This window comes from Trachemys scripta, chromosome 4 (assembly GCF_013100865.1).
Source record: "Trachemys scripta elegans isolate TJP31775 chromosome 4, CAS_Tse_1.0, whole genome shotgun sequence".
Lineage (NCBI taxonomy): Eukaryota > Metazoa > Chordata > Testudines > Emydidae > Trachemys > Trachemys scripta.
The window spans coordinates 4,833,617-4,849,636 of NC_048301.1; the positions used below are offsets into that span (position 1 = coordinate 4,833,617).

The following is a 16,020-nucleotide window of genomic DNA, read 5'->3' on the forward strand; positions in this document are numbered from 1 at the left end:
GACAGCCATCCAAGATGGTCTATGAAAGGGAGCCTCAGAGCTGCTTCAGTAAGGCAGCCATTACTCATCCTTAGGGACCTTCTCTTTCTTAATGGACCATCTCCTGGAAGGAGAGTGAAATTGTTTACCAACCCGTACTGTGTGTTTGTCTTCAAACAACTGTTTGGGGAAACCTGGGAGGGGGTTTAGCAGGCATCTTGAGAATGGGCAGAAGACGAGTTGGTATATGGACAGCTAGTGAGACTGCCAGTCCTGTCAAAAGGGATGGCTTTCAAAAGATGTAAACTTTTGAACCTTTCGCTCACCTTTCCTTTCTTCTTCTCAGGAAGTAAGTTGAGAAGGTCTTATGTAGTTTAGCTTAAGAAAAGTGTCTGTCTAGAGGTATCAAGCAAACTATTTGCATAGACTGTCAGTCCTCATCAGTTAAGACTGAGCCAATCACAACACGTCTATTTATTTTCTTTTAAATTCCATTATCTCTATTGTTGCTACTTTTGAAAAATTAGAATGACTGTTTGGGTAATTTCATGCAGCCACCCCCTGGAGAAGAGAGCCCCTTATCCTCAATGCAAAGGTGTACACAGATAAAGAGACTGTAGAACCTACATACCCAGGCCAGTTTCATTCAAGTGTCAGAGATGGAGTTGTTTGCTCCTATTAAGTTGTGTTGCAGTCAGGCTGTGGTGTGCAAACAAGACCAAAGAGGAGATGAGAGTCAGAGAAGATGTGGGTCAGTGAGATCTGCTGTGATAGCAGCTCATCATCGTCACCTTGTGCAGTAGCACAAAGGCAGGGAGACATCTCACCACACAAACTGTGTTGTAACGTGTAGTAGAAGGGGCAGCTCAGTCCACAAATAAAGAATAAAAGTTCTATACACATTCGATATCAAGTAATTATAAAATAAAAGCATTTTAAAGCAACCCACAGTTTCTTTTTCTCCTCATGAATCTATTGCTTGCAATGATAAACCATTCAATGGATGATGTCTCAAAAAATCAATTTACTCCAATAATAAATAAGTCATTTGTTTCCTCCAAAACCCATTTGACATCGCTAGACTACTTATAAATGATCACTGTCGGACAATGCTTGTGGCTTACAAATGCTTTAATTATCCCACTAATTATACCAAAGAATGCTCTTTGTCATCATGGAACTAGACACTACTGTGATTTTAATAAACAATTTGAACTAAAATGAAGATGATTCTTTCATGTGTTGTCAAAGGCAGAATGAGATGACCAGCAAACAGAATGCTTCATCAATAGATCAGGGCCCCAAGTTCTAATGAGCAAATGAGGTTTAATTAGCAAATTCTTTAGTAGATAATTGATCAGTTTAAAGGGGAAGCCCTCTCATCAGATCATCACAAGGAAGATTTGTGGCTGGATGTTCTCTGATACATTCTTGCAGTTTATGAGTTACTCTGCCAGTTCACATTAATGTGTGTGTATGGAAAATATGAGTCTCGTTCTACAGTCCCATCAAAAGGAGTGACACCAGGGAACTCTGATCCGGCCAACACTGGACCCGTTGTCTCATCCATGTTGTGCTCTATTCCTGGGCTTCACAGCCACAGAACTAGGATGTTTCCTATGAGGCTACTTCTGCTTCAGCTTCTGCAGCAGTGGTCGGGCAAAGCCCAGTCCAGCCGCACACAGCTGGCCAAGTCTGCTGTTTTCAGAGCCAGGGATCTGAGTCGATGCGCACTCTTTTTTTACCACTGCAAGATGGGCCCTTATCTTTAAGATGTCCAGTGGCCTGGGCTGAGCATATTCAAGAAGTTTGCCTAAAGTTCTGGAATGAACTTCACTCCTCTGGCCACATGGGACTTTATACCATAAGCGCAAAGCTCACCGGTATAGGAGAAGCACTTTCTCGCCATCGGATCCAAGGCTGTGGAACCAACTCACCCCTGGAACTAGGGCCCACCAGAAATCTCACCAGATTTTCTGCTCCAAGTGCAAAGTACGTTTCTTCTCCTGCCTTCTCTAATGGAAACACACAATATCATGGGCATTTAAAAGCAAAACCCTACCAAAGCAATACACAACGCTACACAATGGCTGGATAACTGTACTCAGAGAGTAGTTATTAAGGGTTCCCAATCCTGCTGGAAAGGTATAACAAGTGGGATTCCGCAAGGGTCTGTTTTGGGACCGGCTCTGTTCAATATCTTCATCAACGACTTAGATATTGGCATAGAAAGTACGCTTATTAAGTTTGTGGATGATACCAAACTGGGAGGGATTGCAACTGCTTTGGAGGACAGGGTCATAATTCAAAATGATCTGGACAAATTGGAGAAATGGTCTGAGTTAAACAGGATGAAGTTTAACAAAGACAAATGCAAAGTGCTCCACTTAGGAAGAAAAAATCGGTTTCACACATACAGAACGGAAGAGACTGTCTAGGAAGGAGTACGGCAGAAAGGGATCTAGGGGTTATAGTGGACCACAAGCTAAATATGAGTCAACATTGTGATGCTCTTGCAAAAAAAGTAAACATGATTCTGGGATGTATTAACAGGTGTGTTGTGAGCAAGACACGAGAAGTCATTCTTCCGCTCTACTTTGCGCTGGTTAGGCCTCAACTGGAGTATTGTGTCCAGTTCTGGGCACCGCATTTCAAGAAAGATGTGGAGAAATTGGAGAGGGTCCAGAGAAGAGCAACAAGAATAATTTAAGGGCTTGAGAACATGACCTATGAAGGAAGGCTGAGTAAAAGGATAAATCAGAAGCATCCATCAGATGACCATCCCTGTAAGCTTTTCATAATTTCTGCAGGCAGTGATGAATTATGTCAGTACTTAGATTCACTCTACTGTAACATGCAAGACAAACAGAAAGAGGGAGGAAAAAATATCATTCAGAACCAGTCTTCCTTAACGTCTTAAAAGACATTATTTCTATTTGTATGACTTCATCATCCAATTAGGGGAAGCTGAAAGTGTTTCCGTCTGAATTTGAAGGTCATTAGTGATTCATCGAGATTCATAACTGCTGTGATAGCGATGAATATAAGGTCCATGCACAAACACATTTTCCAAGTGCCAGAACTGAGCATTGCTATCCTAGACATCTTGCTGTTCATCAGTTATCTGACATTGGACATCATCCTGCATTCCTTACTCCGGCAGGATTCCCACTGCTGTCAAAAGGGGAGGCCGCAAAACTATTACTATTACTCTTCCCGATGATCCTATGGCAGGTAAAGATAATGCAGAGGTAACTTTCTGCTAGAGAGGTAACACATGAGTGCACAGAATGTCATTCTCCCACATGCATCCGTCAGACCCCAACATTGCAGTTGCCAGCTAACAATCTTCTCTCTCTTTCCACTTCACTCCTGTCCTGGTTAGTAAGATGAGCACTGCTAAGCTGTACAACTGGAGTTCATGCTACACGACATCGTAAGCTCAGGTGTGTGAGGCTGTTGCTCACAATCTCTGTCTTCACTGCCTTTGTGATAAATAAACATGTAGCTAGAAATTAGCACTCCAAGTATCTGAATCACTGGATTGTTTTGCCTGTAAATCTGTGCTTCACTTCAGGTTTCACTTGGCATAAGATTTTGGCTAAAGAGAGAATGATGGTGGGGGGGCGGTCTTTGGACAATGAAAACAGAGATTTCTAGCATGGGATGGTGTGCGCTGATGACCCTAAAATGCCTGTATAGGTGAACGGTGTTTTGCTGGGTACGACAGATAATAAAACCAACTGTGTGAGTACTAATCACATACTCCTGTGCACCCTGATTCTGCAATCAGACCCACATGGGTAGAAGCTCCTAATCAGATGGATCCAAATGCAGGATGAGGGCCATTGCAAGTACAGATCACATGTGAAACAAAACCCAAAAAGAGAACCCCGATTGTTGGGTATGATGGTTGTAGGGGAGTGGGTGGAATTTTTTCCATGGGAGGTAAAGGGGTGGGGGGGAGAGAGAGATGAATCTTCCACCTCTTTGTCAGAGGCAGCCCAATTTCAGCTACCTGGATAAGGCCTCCAGAGGATCTGACCACCTCACAATCATTAAATGTATCTATATACTCAGCATCTCATTGGGAGATAGGGAAGTGCTAATAGGCCCATTTTACAGAGGGGAGATTAAATGGTTTGCCTGCCCAAAGTCATACAGGAAAAGGCTGTGACAGAACAGGGAATGGAATCCAGGCCTCCCACGTCCTGGTCTGGCCCCCTAGCCACTGGACCATCCTTCCTCTCCTTCCTGTTATTCAGAACTTTCCTCCTAATGCACTTTCAATGTCTACACAAACATTTTAAGACATAACACATGACTCAGGTCCTACCCATGCATTTCAAAACTGATTTATGGGGCTAACATTTTAAAAGGGGCTTCCCATCTTGCATCCACCAGGGCAGGGAGCACGACAATTGCCCTGGGCACCAGCTTTCAAGGGACACTGGACCATTGTGCCACTCGGCCATTTTGGTTTTTTTCCTCTGCTGACTGGCTGGGTTTTTTTTCTGGTCCACCCTACGGCGGGGAGGTGCTCCAAAAATGTTTTCCACCCCGGTCAACAAAAGGCATTGGGTCATTCCTGCTTAGACGACCTCTTTCTGTCCCTATTCTCTTTAAAACACCACCACAGATCAACACATGCAACTCCTCCTGATATCCATGGCATGTTACCGAGGTCAGAGGGCGGCATTATGGCCCTAAATATAAACAAGGAGTCAGACAATGAGGAGGAGAGCTATGCGAGAGAGCATTTACCACATTGGACTCAAGAGGGTGTTTATAGCGTGTTGGACAAAAGGTGACGTGTCAATGGCAAGTATTACTGCTGGGATAAAAGACAAATAGGAGACTCTCTGGAAAAACTGATCTTCTACTTGAGGGAAATTTAATATGCCTTTTAGAAACTGGGCAGCACGTTTGTGTGTGCGTGGCAGGGTCAGAATGAGGCTGTTCCACAACACCGTCGTACTCTGCTGCAAAAGTGGATCTGGGATGTGTGTTCTTTGCTGGCTTACTCCAGTGGCCTGTGTGACATCCACAACGTACCTCAGATCAGCATATAGGGGAGCAGTGGGGGCCAAATACCTAACTTGTTTCAAGACCGAGCTCCATAAGTTTAGGGAGCTGATGATATGATGGGACTGCCTACAATGGCATGTGGCCCATCCATGACTGCTATTAGTAAATATGGGATGCCGGATGGAGAGGGCTTTGGTTACTACAGAGAATTCTTTCCCAGGTGTCTGGCTGGTGGGTCTCACCCACATGCTCAAGGTCTAACTGATCACCATATTTGGGGTTGGGAAGCAATTTCTCCCCATGTCAGATTGACAGAGACAAGGGCAGGGAGTATTCGCCTTCCTCTGCAGGGTGGGGTAAGGTCATTTGCTGATTTGAACTAGAGTAAATGGTGGATTCTCAGCAATTTGAAATCATTCAACCAAGACATGAGGATTTTGGGAACTTAGCCAGAGGTTATGAGCCTAACGCCAAAGTGGGTGGGCAAGGTTTTGTGGCTGGCAACGTGCAGGAGGTCAGACTAGATGATCAAAACGGTCCCTTCTGGCCTTTAAGTCTATAGGTCTATGACAGTTGGCATAACCTGAAGAAAGTTGTAGCCATGTATCATATCAATGAAAGGAACTATAATGCACATAATACTGACATGCTTTGCCTCTGTACTAGAACACAAATGTGTTATTTTAACATATCTGGAAATATACATTCATTTTTACTGGGAAAATGGACTAGCAACCCTATTTTTTTCTAGTGATGGCAGAAAGAATATTTTCTATTACAAAATATATTTTCTACATTATAAAAAAGTATAAAGCAGCTTTCATTTGGACTTGGTTGAAGGGCCTTTGTTGTTGTTTTTTTCAAACTCATGAGAGAAAGGTGATCGTCAGTTTTGCTCGAGTCGTATTTGATTTGCCATACCTGGGGGAGAAAACCCTTCTAATTGCTAAAAACCCAATAATGGGTAACAAACTGACCCTACCAGAAAGCATTCCATACTAATCTAAGGACTTTTGTTGTTCTGTGGCCGCAGTAAGAATGGGGACTGCGTCAGTCACTAAGATCAGCCACTGGTAAAAAATGTAAGAAACTGCAATATTCACGCCTATGTGTTCATATGAGTTATAAGCCATCCATCAGTTCAGAGAGAAACACACACACTCCGTAAACACTGGAAGATACTCTTAGCTGAGACAATTGCCAACAGAGGGACATACTTTCTTGTAAAACATAGAAATGAACATGCATTGAGTACCTAAACCACAAGGGGTGCCTATAGGATTTTCCCAACTAGGAGCAGCATGTGCCCCAGTATTCCCTTACATACTCATTAAAACAGCTGCCTTCCCCACACCCAAAGTCTACTATTAGATGCAAGCAGCTGCATGACCTCCCTTTGGAGAGCAGAGCATCATCTGCCACCCATCCAACCTTCTATCTTCTGTTCATAGGAGCAGTACACTCTGGAAACCAGGAGTCCAAGTTATGGGGAAGCCTCACTCCTCTTCTCTTGCACATGCACTGAGGAAGAGCCACAATTGTAAAGCCCAAGTCCAAGGGAGCAGCCTTACCTGTACTGCTGGATATGTTGACATCAATGCTGATATCGGATATGCCGCCGCCTTTCAGGGATGCCACGCAGGTGTATGTTCCAAAGTCAGTGAATTTCAAGTCGATGATGTCCAGGTTGGTGGTGCCAGGGGAAACATCAGGGTCAGTCTGGGTGATGACCATCCTTTCTGAGCTACGCAACGGGCGTCCATTTTTAAACCAACTGAATGTGAGCTCCTCAGAAGGAACAGCTTCCACCTGGCAGGAGATTTTCACCTCGCGCCCAATCTGGATGTTGTCGTCTTTGTGATATGGGTCAGGCGTGATCCAAAACCGGCCTTTTTTTAAGGCTAAAATATAAAAACATGCCCACAATTAGTCTAATATGCTACAGCTCTTGCAATCCGAGACCCGGATCCTGCAAACCGTTATACCCATGCATATGAATGGTCCCACTGAAGTCACGGTAAACACGTGGATTAAACGTTAGCTGGATCAGGTCCTTAATCAGCATCATACTGTGGCATACATTTGCATTGCTAAAGCTCTCACCACTGTTGTCATGCAAGCAAGGAACTGATACAGTAAATAAATCTGGGTGAGCTGCTGGCAATTGAAGGGTAATAAAAACAGTTCAAGATTCCTCAGTGTTGACTATGTATTGGTCTAGGTAGAGCCATGTCCCCCGCCCCACTGTCCTATCACAGTGCCTGAAGATAAGCTTGCTGAAGATAAGAAAACACAGAGATCAATCTAATATCACGGAAATGATCAGCAGTGTCATCTCAAATCTGTCTGCGGACAGGGACAGCTGTGCGGAACAGCCCTTTGCCAGTTCGCTACATGGGAAAAAACAAACTCACTCCTAGGCTAAAATCCTCCCTGAGGTACACACATGTGGCTCCTTCCCCCATCAGTGGCCTGGATTCACCCCTCACTCATACAGGCTGCAGCCTCCACAGGCTTGTCCCACTGGGGATCCCCCTGCCAGCAACTGCAGCCCCAGAAGTGGCCAGCTAAGGAGCACACCTGGAGCATGGATGCATCTTCTGAGCAGCCTCCCTTAGTGGGTCTGTTCTGAAGTCGCAGCAGCAATTTAAAGCTGCCCTTCCCCAGCGTATTCCCCATGAGAGGCTGTGCAAATGTAATCCACACACCTCCTGGGTGTGGTGCTGTGTCCCAGCTACCGGCACCGAAACCACTTAGAGAGAATTAAATGAGTTCACTCTTAGCAAAGAGCCAGTTGGCTTTTAGCTCATGCAGTAGAGACTCATGCACTAAGTTCCAGAGGTACCAGGTTCAATCCCGCCCACCGACGACCGGGATCTGTCAGTGTTATACAAACACAGCATTCCCTTCCTAGGGGTGAAGTGGGGCTGCCTAGCCCTGGTGGGACAGCGCCTGTCGAAGTAAAGTGAGGCCAATATGCGCGCACACGGCTGGGAACAGAATGTTAGCCAGAAATTGCAGTGACGGAGCTTGCCACAAGCATCAACAGGTTGGGGGGGGTTAAATTAATAATAAAGTTATTTTCTTCAATTCACTAGGACAAGAATTAAGCATGGTAATTAATTCTCATCCCTCCAGCCAACGAGGGGAAGTACCATCCCAGTTTTACAGAGAAGGAACCAGAGATACAGAAATTAAACAAGGGCTTAAGGAGACAGTGTCAGAGCCAGCATTAGGACTCAGATGCTCTAGGTCCCAGCCAAGAATGCCAACTGCTACCCCATGACACTCTCGTGAGGCAGGACAATCTCCAACCGATGAGAGTCACTAACACAAATTCAGCAATTTGCCATGAAAAAGCAACTTGATGCCATACTTCAGACATTTGTTTTCAATATTTTTGTTTAAAGCAAACATAAAACTATCCTGAAACTGTAGCAATTGGAATTAGCAAAGCAGCTGGTAGGATGCTAATTTTTGGAAGATGTTCCAGAGTCAACCATTAAGCTCTTTAAATATGTGTAACTTCTGATATACTGCATTTAAATGCTATGTGTATAATCTCTCTCTCTTGCTCTCTCTCAGAATATCTCTCTATATATTCTGTGTCAAACTGAAAAGCCCCACAAGGAAAATACCGGTTGGAAATTTTATAAACAAATATTCTGGCTAAACATAAAAATTGGAAGACAAATATTTAAATCTGACATTTCCGCTGCATTATGTGACTTTTTAGCACAGTGGAAAGTTCCTTTGTTTCCCCCCCTCTCCCTTCCTGCGACTGCCCATACAGTGCTTCATGCATGGAGCATTCGGAGATGAAATGAGGACACACAGCAGCATTCTCCTATCTGGCCTCATGTATTTAGATGCTTACAGCAAATGAAGTGTGACATCGTTACAAATGGTAAAGGCGGTGTACTGAACATTTTCTTGTCAGGATACCATACTTTGGGTAATAAACAGTTTGCTCATATACAGAAAGCGTAACAATATGAAATGGAAATGAACTTATGAGGTACAAAGCAAACTAGGAGAGCATTCATTGTCAGCTGTTTATGAAGTGTTGAAAATGCTAATTCAGACTCTCTTTCCTTAGCTCAGTAACTCTTGGAATAAAACTGCTTTGCAGCTAACCAAAGTGAGGCAGAATTGCCATTTTCACCACTTTCTATAGCTATCAAAGAGCTGACACTTCATGGATGATATTTTAATTGTGTTTTTTAACTTTTCTATTTTTTTTTTCATCCTCTACCCACAAATCTAAAAATCTTTCAAAATCCAGATAGCAGCCCACAAACAGAAAGAAATGGACAAACACACAGGCAATAGACCCAGAGAGACACAGTAACAAACTTTGACTGGTGAAATAGCATCACCATCTTAATTAGAGAATGAAATAATTGGTTTGTTTGTAGCGCAGGTTGGAGAATACAAGAGGTTATTTGGAAACTCATGTACTTCATTGTTAAGGTATATGGATGGCTGCTAGGTTTCTAATTAAGTCTTTCTGAATCTTGAAAGTTTCATGAATTTTAGTATGAAAAAATTAATGTCAGAATATGTTAGCCATTATTCATCATTTGTTACTCTGTTTAAAAGTTGCAATCAACCGGAAGCAGAAACCGGCAGCTGACCAATCCCACGCAACAAATAAAGAAACTGAAAATTGTCAAAGTGAACATTTGTAGTCGGCTGCTGCAATTTGTTCAAATACCATTTCCCACAAATACATGGACGTAACAAATACACTCCTACTTTGCAAACAGAGAAAAAGGAAGTTAAACAATCAAGGTAAGGAATAATTCAGTCACCTCTGTTTGGTAGTAAAATCACCAAGCTGGTTTCCATTTTGAATCTTTTTTTCCTTGTCTGCACATAGTGAGTTTTAGCCATTTCTCTCTCCCAGCAAATGGATAGCAGCATTGAAAAGAAAGTTTTAAATCTCATCCATTCCTCGTTTTGGCTAAATCCATAAGAGCATCTAAGCTAAGAAGAAAAGGAATCCCAGGCTTCAGGCAATAAGCCTCATGGGTCAAGAACACTGCTTTCGTTGCCCATGTACTACATTGCATAGTTGGCTACCAGCAAGTGAGGTATGGTTTGGTTTGTTGTCTTATTTTTACTTATGCGGAAGCATCAGGTATTAGCAACAACCAGCAACAGGATATTGGACGTGGACTAGACAATGTTCAGCCCTGCTATGGCAAATCCTATATTTCTAAAACCACTGTAATGACAGATGAAAACTTCAGGTAGGTCCCAGGGGTTGCTGTACAGCACCCACCTTAGCCAAATCGTTCTCCCAAAGGCGATTCAGAGGCACAGAAACTGGGTGCTGAAACACTGTATTTCTTGGCAGGAAGTAAGGAGCCTATAGATCCTATAAAATCAGAGCTAGTGAAAGCTTCTGTGCCATTCCCCTCCTCCTCTCCCTTCTGCTCTCCACATACGTGACTCTCCCTTCACATGCCATCCTGCTTTCCTAGCCTCTCAGCAAGCATCACAGCCATTGCTAACAGCAACACGGACTCCCAATTCTACACCTGGTTAACCAGAATGCTCTCTCTCTGGTCACATTCTCCAAGAGCCTCACAAAACCTGCACTGCCATTGCGCTAAGTCTCTCTTGCCAACACCAGAGGAACAATTTTGGTTTTATAATCGTAGCCCTGAAGCATTAAGTACCACCGTTAACCAATCAACATCCTAACCTCACTCACCTGCAGGGGGAGACAGTTCAGTTCCACCATTAGCAGTTCAAAGGCTGTGTTGGAAATTGATGCATTTGCCTCAAAGTTAATTCCTTTCCTATTACATTCGCTAGTTACATGGGGCCATTCTAGTCACACATTCAGGTTGTAAAAGAGCCAGGAGCAATAATCAAAACTCTAAACATTTTTTGAGGGACAACTGTCCAGATAAATTGACATCCTGCAGGCAGACACACCTTCCTTGTCCATAAAAACTTCCTCACTCCCCCAAGGTACTCTGCCCCTCCTGGGTGCTGGTTTTTAGGAGGTGGCCAGGTTCCCATGGTAAAGAATTACAGAAAGAGTCACTTTCATCTAGGGTTGAGCAAGAAACTTCCTGAGAATAAGGAGAACAGTGTTATCTCTAATCTCATCTATTTCCCTCTCTGCTTCATTGCAGAGCTTTTGGCTTGCACTCTCCCCGGCCCAGTCCCTATTCTAGCTGGAAGGAACAGGACACATACCCTCACAGAGGGAAAGCCTCGGGGTTCACTAACTGCTTTCTTTCCCGGGCAAGCTAATGCTCATCATCAGTATTAACTTATGAAGACTCTCCCTCCACACTTGCAAACGTTCCCCTGAGAGGAGGGTCACGGGCAGCTGAAAGCAGGTTTCCCAAGTCTGCACGACTCCCATGGAAGATTCTTTCAGTCTCAATGGCCGGAAGAGCACTGAGGGCAGTCAACAGCCTTGAAGCATGCAGTCTCTGTGCCAATATCCCGACCCTTGCTGCATGGAGCTAGATTCAGGGGATTTCTCCATGGGCTGTTGAACCTTCTGTAGAGCCAGGAAGCAAAAGCCTACTCCAAGATCTGAGGTGCGGAATCCCATCCACAGGCTGGATGATGCCTCTGACAGTCCTCAGGGCATTTAAGTTTTCTGCCCGTATGCTGCCCCCTCTCAGGAGCACTCCCCCTCCATCTGTCAGGAGTTGAAGTATCACCGAGCACTTGAAAGTTTATTTCCAGCTAAAAAAACAACAAAGAGTCTGGTGGCACCTTAAAGACTAACAGATTTATTTGGGCATAAGCTTTCGTGAGTAAAAACCTCACTTCTTCGGATGCACCAGCTATATTTTCAATAAGCTCTTGGGGTTTACGTGCACTGATGACCCCAATATAACAGCTCTTTGTCCATTCCTAGAGTACCTGTTCCTTGAGCAGGCCCAGATTTGAATCCTTTCCAATGACCCCCATACCTAATAGCAGGTGTATTGATATACACACGGTGCCCTGAGTTCTGCCCAGGAGTGCACAGCTTGTTTTGTTTTGTCGCTAGATCAGTTACATTCAGGGCAAGCGTTTCTTCACAGACCTGAGAGTTAGACACAATATTTAAAAAGAAAGAAAACTTAGATCTGGACGTAATCACATGAGTCTGGGAGCTGGGGCCCTAGAGACATGCTTACAATATCTATGTCTTGGCAAGGTTTTCTGCACACTGTCAACAAACGGTGCTGGAAAATATGGCAAATGTCCATAATTGCCCTGTGCGCTTCAGAACCAGTTCAGGAAATTGTCAGTCTGTCTCTGAAAAACTGTGATGTGATCAAATAGAAACCGGGGAAGCGATCTTCTCCACTCTTCCCCAACTGTTTTCACAGTTAATTACATTTCAAAGTTATGAAATCCATTGAAAGTGTCTCCATGAAAGCCTATTTGCATTCAGATATATCTTCCCTCCCCCACCCCGATCAACCCCAAATGCTCCTTTAATCCATCAAAATGGTTCAGATCTTGCAAATGCATATTTTGAGATATTTGAATAGCATCAAACACAGTGATTGAACTCATTAGCTGCTGCACAATTTGCAAGCTTTGACACAATGGTTTACTGGCCACTGCCTGCCTCCTAAGCTGACACAGGGGAGGGGGGAATGCTTGGCCTTGTGTTTTCTGGTATTTGCGTATGTGACTGTATGGAGCCTGCAGCAACAGCAATATTCAGTAGCAGAACCGTGCAAAATACTAATTTGAACCTTGAACACACCGTCAGATTCCACTTGGGTTCAAGCTCTGTTCCCAACCAGCAGTGGTTCTGTTTGAACGTTGATCATGTCCGTGAGCATTTTGTCAAAGCTGGAGAGCAAGTCTGCTTTATCTCGTTATCTGTGAATGGTTCGAGACAGTCATCTGCTGGTGCGAAGAGCTGATGAAAAGGGCTGCCCAGAAGCGTGATTTGCAGCGCACACGCCCACCAACAGCTTTTATTGGCCTTACAAAATCCAGAACTATGCTACATATTGTCAAGCACCTCTACTGGCAATTTACATAGCGATAGGTAGAGAGCGCTCGTGAAACAGCTGGGGTGCTCCGCGGGTTTGACCACACTTTGAGCGAGGGGTGGAAGAGACTAGCCGGGCCCACCGCACGTGCTGCCATTCCACACGCTCGATCAGAACTAGCGCGAGTCTGTCTCTTCTAGCCGGGAGTCACACCCCCCGCCTCACAAGTGCAGACAGGCAAAGAGTCTGCTTGGCATTGGTTGACAGGCCTCATGGGGAAAGTCACACGGGACCCACCCCGGGGACAGCAGGATCAGCAGACAGTGTTTTCATGGGGGAGTGGCCAGTGTGTCAGTGTCTGAGCTCTCCGAAACATTTTAGATGTCTGATAATTTCTCTCTTACACACACACACACACACACACACACACACACACACACACACACACACACACACATACATTATAGAAGGGGGAGAGAAATAGAATCTTATTCCCTTTTCTGGAGACCCAGGGCTGTCTATCAGCTATCTCACACTAAGAGGAAAAGATTTCTGAGTAGGCAGAGGGCCTGCACAGAAACCCTGAGCAGAGGACTAAGGCCTGATCTGCAGCCCATCGAGGGGTCTGTCTACACTGCAATCGGGAGGTGTAATAGCAACACAAGTAGACATACCTGAGTTGGCTTGGATACAGCTAGCTCAGGTGCCAATCACCGTGAATCTGCGTCAGCATGGGGTTCAGTGCCACCTGTACAAGCTCACCTGGCACCATAGATGACTCCTGCCTCCCAACATGGCGTAATCTAAAGGGGAGGACACAGTGACCACCCCATTTGTGTCCTCTGCAATGTGAGCTCCCCACTCTGTGCCTATCCCGGGGCCGCCGCGCTCTCCCCGACCCACCAGTTACCTGTGGGGGAGGGGGAACTCTGTCCTTTTCCCGCCAGGCCTCCCCCCGCCACGTTCAGCTGCTCTCCCTGGCAGCCGGGCCCAGGCAGGGACTGGGACCAGACGCTTCTCACGCCTGCCGCTCCAGGTTGCTGACTCTGCAGAGCAGCGGCTGCTTGAGGGAGAGCCAGGCTGGGGTGGCAGACTGCCCCATCCGCTCTGCTCCCCACCCGGGCCTGGCTGCCAGGGACAGGGGCCAAGCGAGCCAGAGCCCCCCCATCCCCTTGCCCATGGCAAATTTCCAGCTCACTCGGCTCCTGTCCCCTGCAGCTGGGCCTGGGCAGGGACCCAGAGCAGCGGATTTGAGAAGCGGCTGGTCCTGCTCCCCACCCGGGCCTGGCTGCCAGGGAGAGCGGCTGAATGTGCTGAGGGGCAGGCACCCTGGGAGAAGAACCTCTCCCCCGCTCCCCACCAGGCCAAGCAGAAATCTGGGGAGGCACTTGACCCCACTTGCCCCCCCTCCACACACACACACACACACACACACACCACCTATCCCTGGGTCCCTGGACAATTACTCGGGTGACTTGCAACGCTGAATCCCATGCTTCCACAGCTTCACTGCTATCAGTGCCCGAGCTAGCCAGGTTAAAGATAACTTGGGTATGCCACGGTTGCAGTGTAGACATACCCAAAGTCATCAGCAGTCTTTCCATTGACTCCAGTGGGATTTGGATCAAGCCCTTTGCCTGGACCCCCAAGACCAGGAGAAACAGGAGGCTTCATGGAGGTAGTTCATTACTAGCATCATTCCCTAGAAACTCCATGCCCATGACTCTGAGGATGTTTCTTGGCTTTAGAAGGAGCCACCACCAGCTCTCCAGATCACCCTGGTGACTTTTGGGTGGATGGGATTTTCACAAGAGGGGTGAATCTCAGGGGCTCTTGGTGCTAAGAGGAAAGACAAATTAAACACCTTAAGCAATTGTATTATGGGTGACTGACTCTATGCATCCGAAGAAGTGAGGTTTTTACTCACGAAAGCTTATGCCCAAATAAATCTGTTAGTCTTTAAGGTGCCACCAGACTCTTTGTTGTTTTTGTAGATACAGACTAACACGGCTACCCCCTGATACTCCAATTTAATTGTTTAGTAAAAAGTTGGAATGTTTTTCCCTAGCCAGGACAGTGCAAAACCCAGCGTTTCAAACTAACATCCATCATTTTTCGCACTCACTAAACTTTAAAAGAAAAACAACCACCCCACATTTTAAACAGCGAAGTTAGAAATCCCTGAAAATGGAGGTTTAAAAAAGAAGTGCTGAAGCACAATCACAGCAGTGCCATTATTCTGCCCATCTTATTAGCGTGATGACTGGAGCCTTTTAGATTACACAGGCATGCGTGTCTTCTTGCTCGCTGATTTAGAAGTAAAACACTTTGATAATGGCCCCCGACAACACCCAGAGAGAGAAAGATTTTCTTTCTGAGTATGTGCACAAGGGAAGGAAAGAAATATAAACAATGATCTGTTCTTGTATGCAAAGTTCCTGTTTGGAGGCGTGATACGGTGTAGGATTCTATGCTATTTTAATCCCAACGAGCACAAAAACCATAGACTCTTTCTTAGGATTGACATGTAGAGGTAAGTCTATGTGCCCACATAACAGACCCCCCAGTGCCTTAGACAGGATAGTTTTGGATCCAGCATCCCAGGAGTAAGTGGGATTATTAGTAATCTCATCCACAAACACAGATTCCATCACCATCTCTATGCGGATGTCTTGCAGATCTACCTCTCTACCTGACACCTGGACCCTGTTCAAACTAAAATCTCAGCCTGCCTCTCTGACATCTCATCAGGTATGTCTAGCCACCTGCTCAGGCTCAACATGGCTAAAACAGAGATCAATCTTCCCCCAAAAACCTTCCCTGCTACCTCCTTTCTCAATCACTGTTATACAGACCCATAACCTGGGCATCATCTTGGACTCAGCCCTCTCTGAAGGTCCTCATATCAAGACTGTGTCTAAATCTTCCTAATTCTTCCTGCATAACATCTCATTCATTACCAATCAGCCAATGTTGGCCCAGGACACCAGCCTCCACCGCCCACTTGTTCAATTTTCAAGCAGACATCATCATGTTT

General features: G+C 45.3%; 1 protein-coding gene across 2 annotated transcripts in view; it reads right to left on the reverse strand.

The window, feature by feature from the left end:
• Positions 1–16,020, reverse strand: part of MDGA2 (MAM domain containing glycosylphosphatidylinositol anchor 2) — a 619,444-nt gene that overhangs the window by 210,773 nt on the left and 392,651 nt on the right. For both annotated transcript variants that reach the window (XM_034770448.1, XM_034770447.1), the window contains exon 7: positions 6,579–6,908. In XM_034770448.1, coding sequence (XP_034626339.1) covers positions 6,579–6,908 — 330 coding nt within the window. The remainder of the gene's footprint in view (positions 1–6,578; positions 6,909–16,020) is intronic.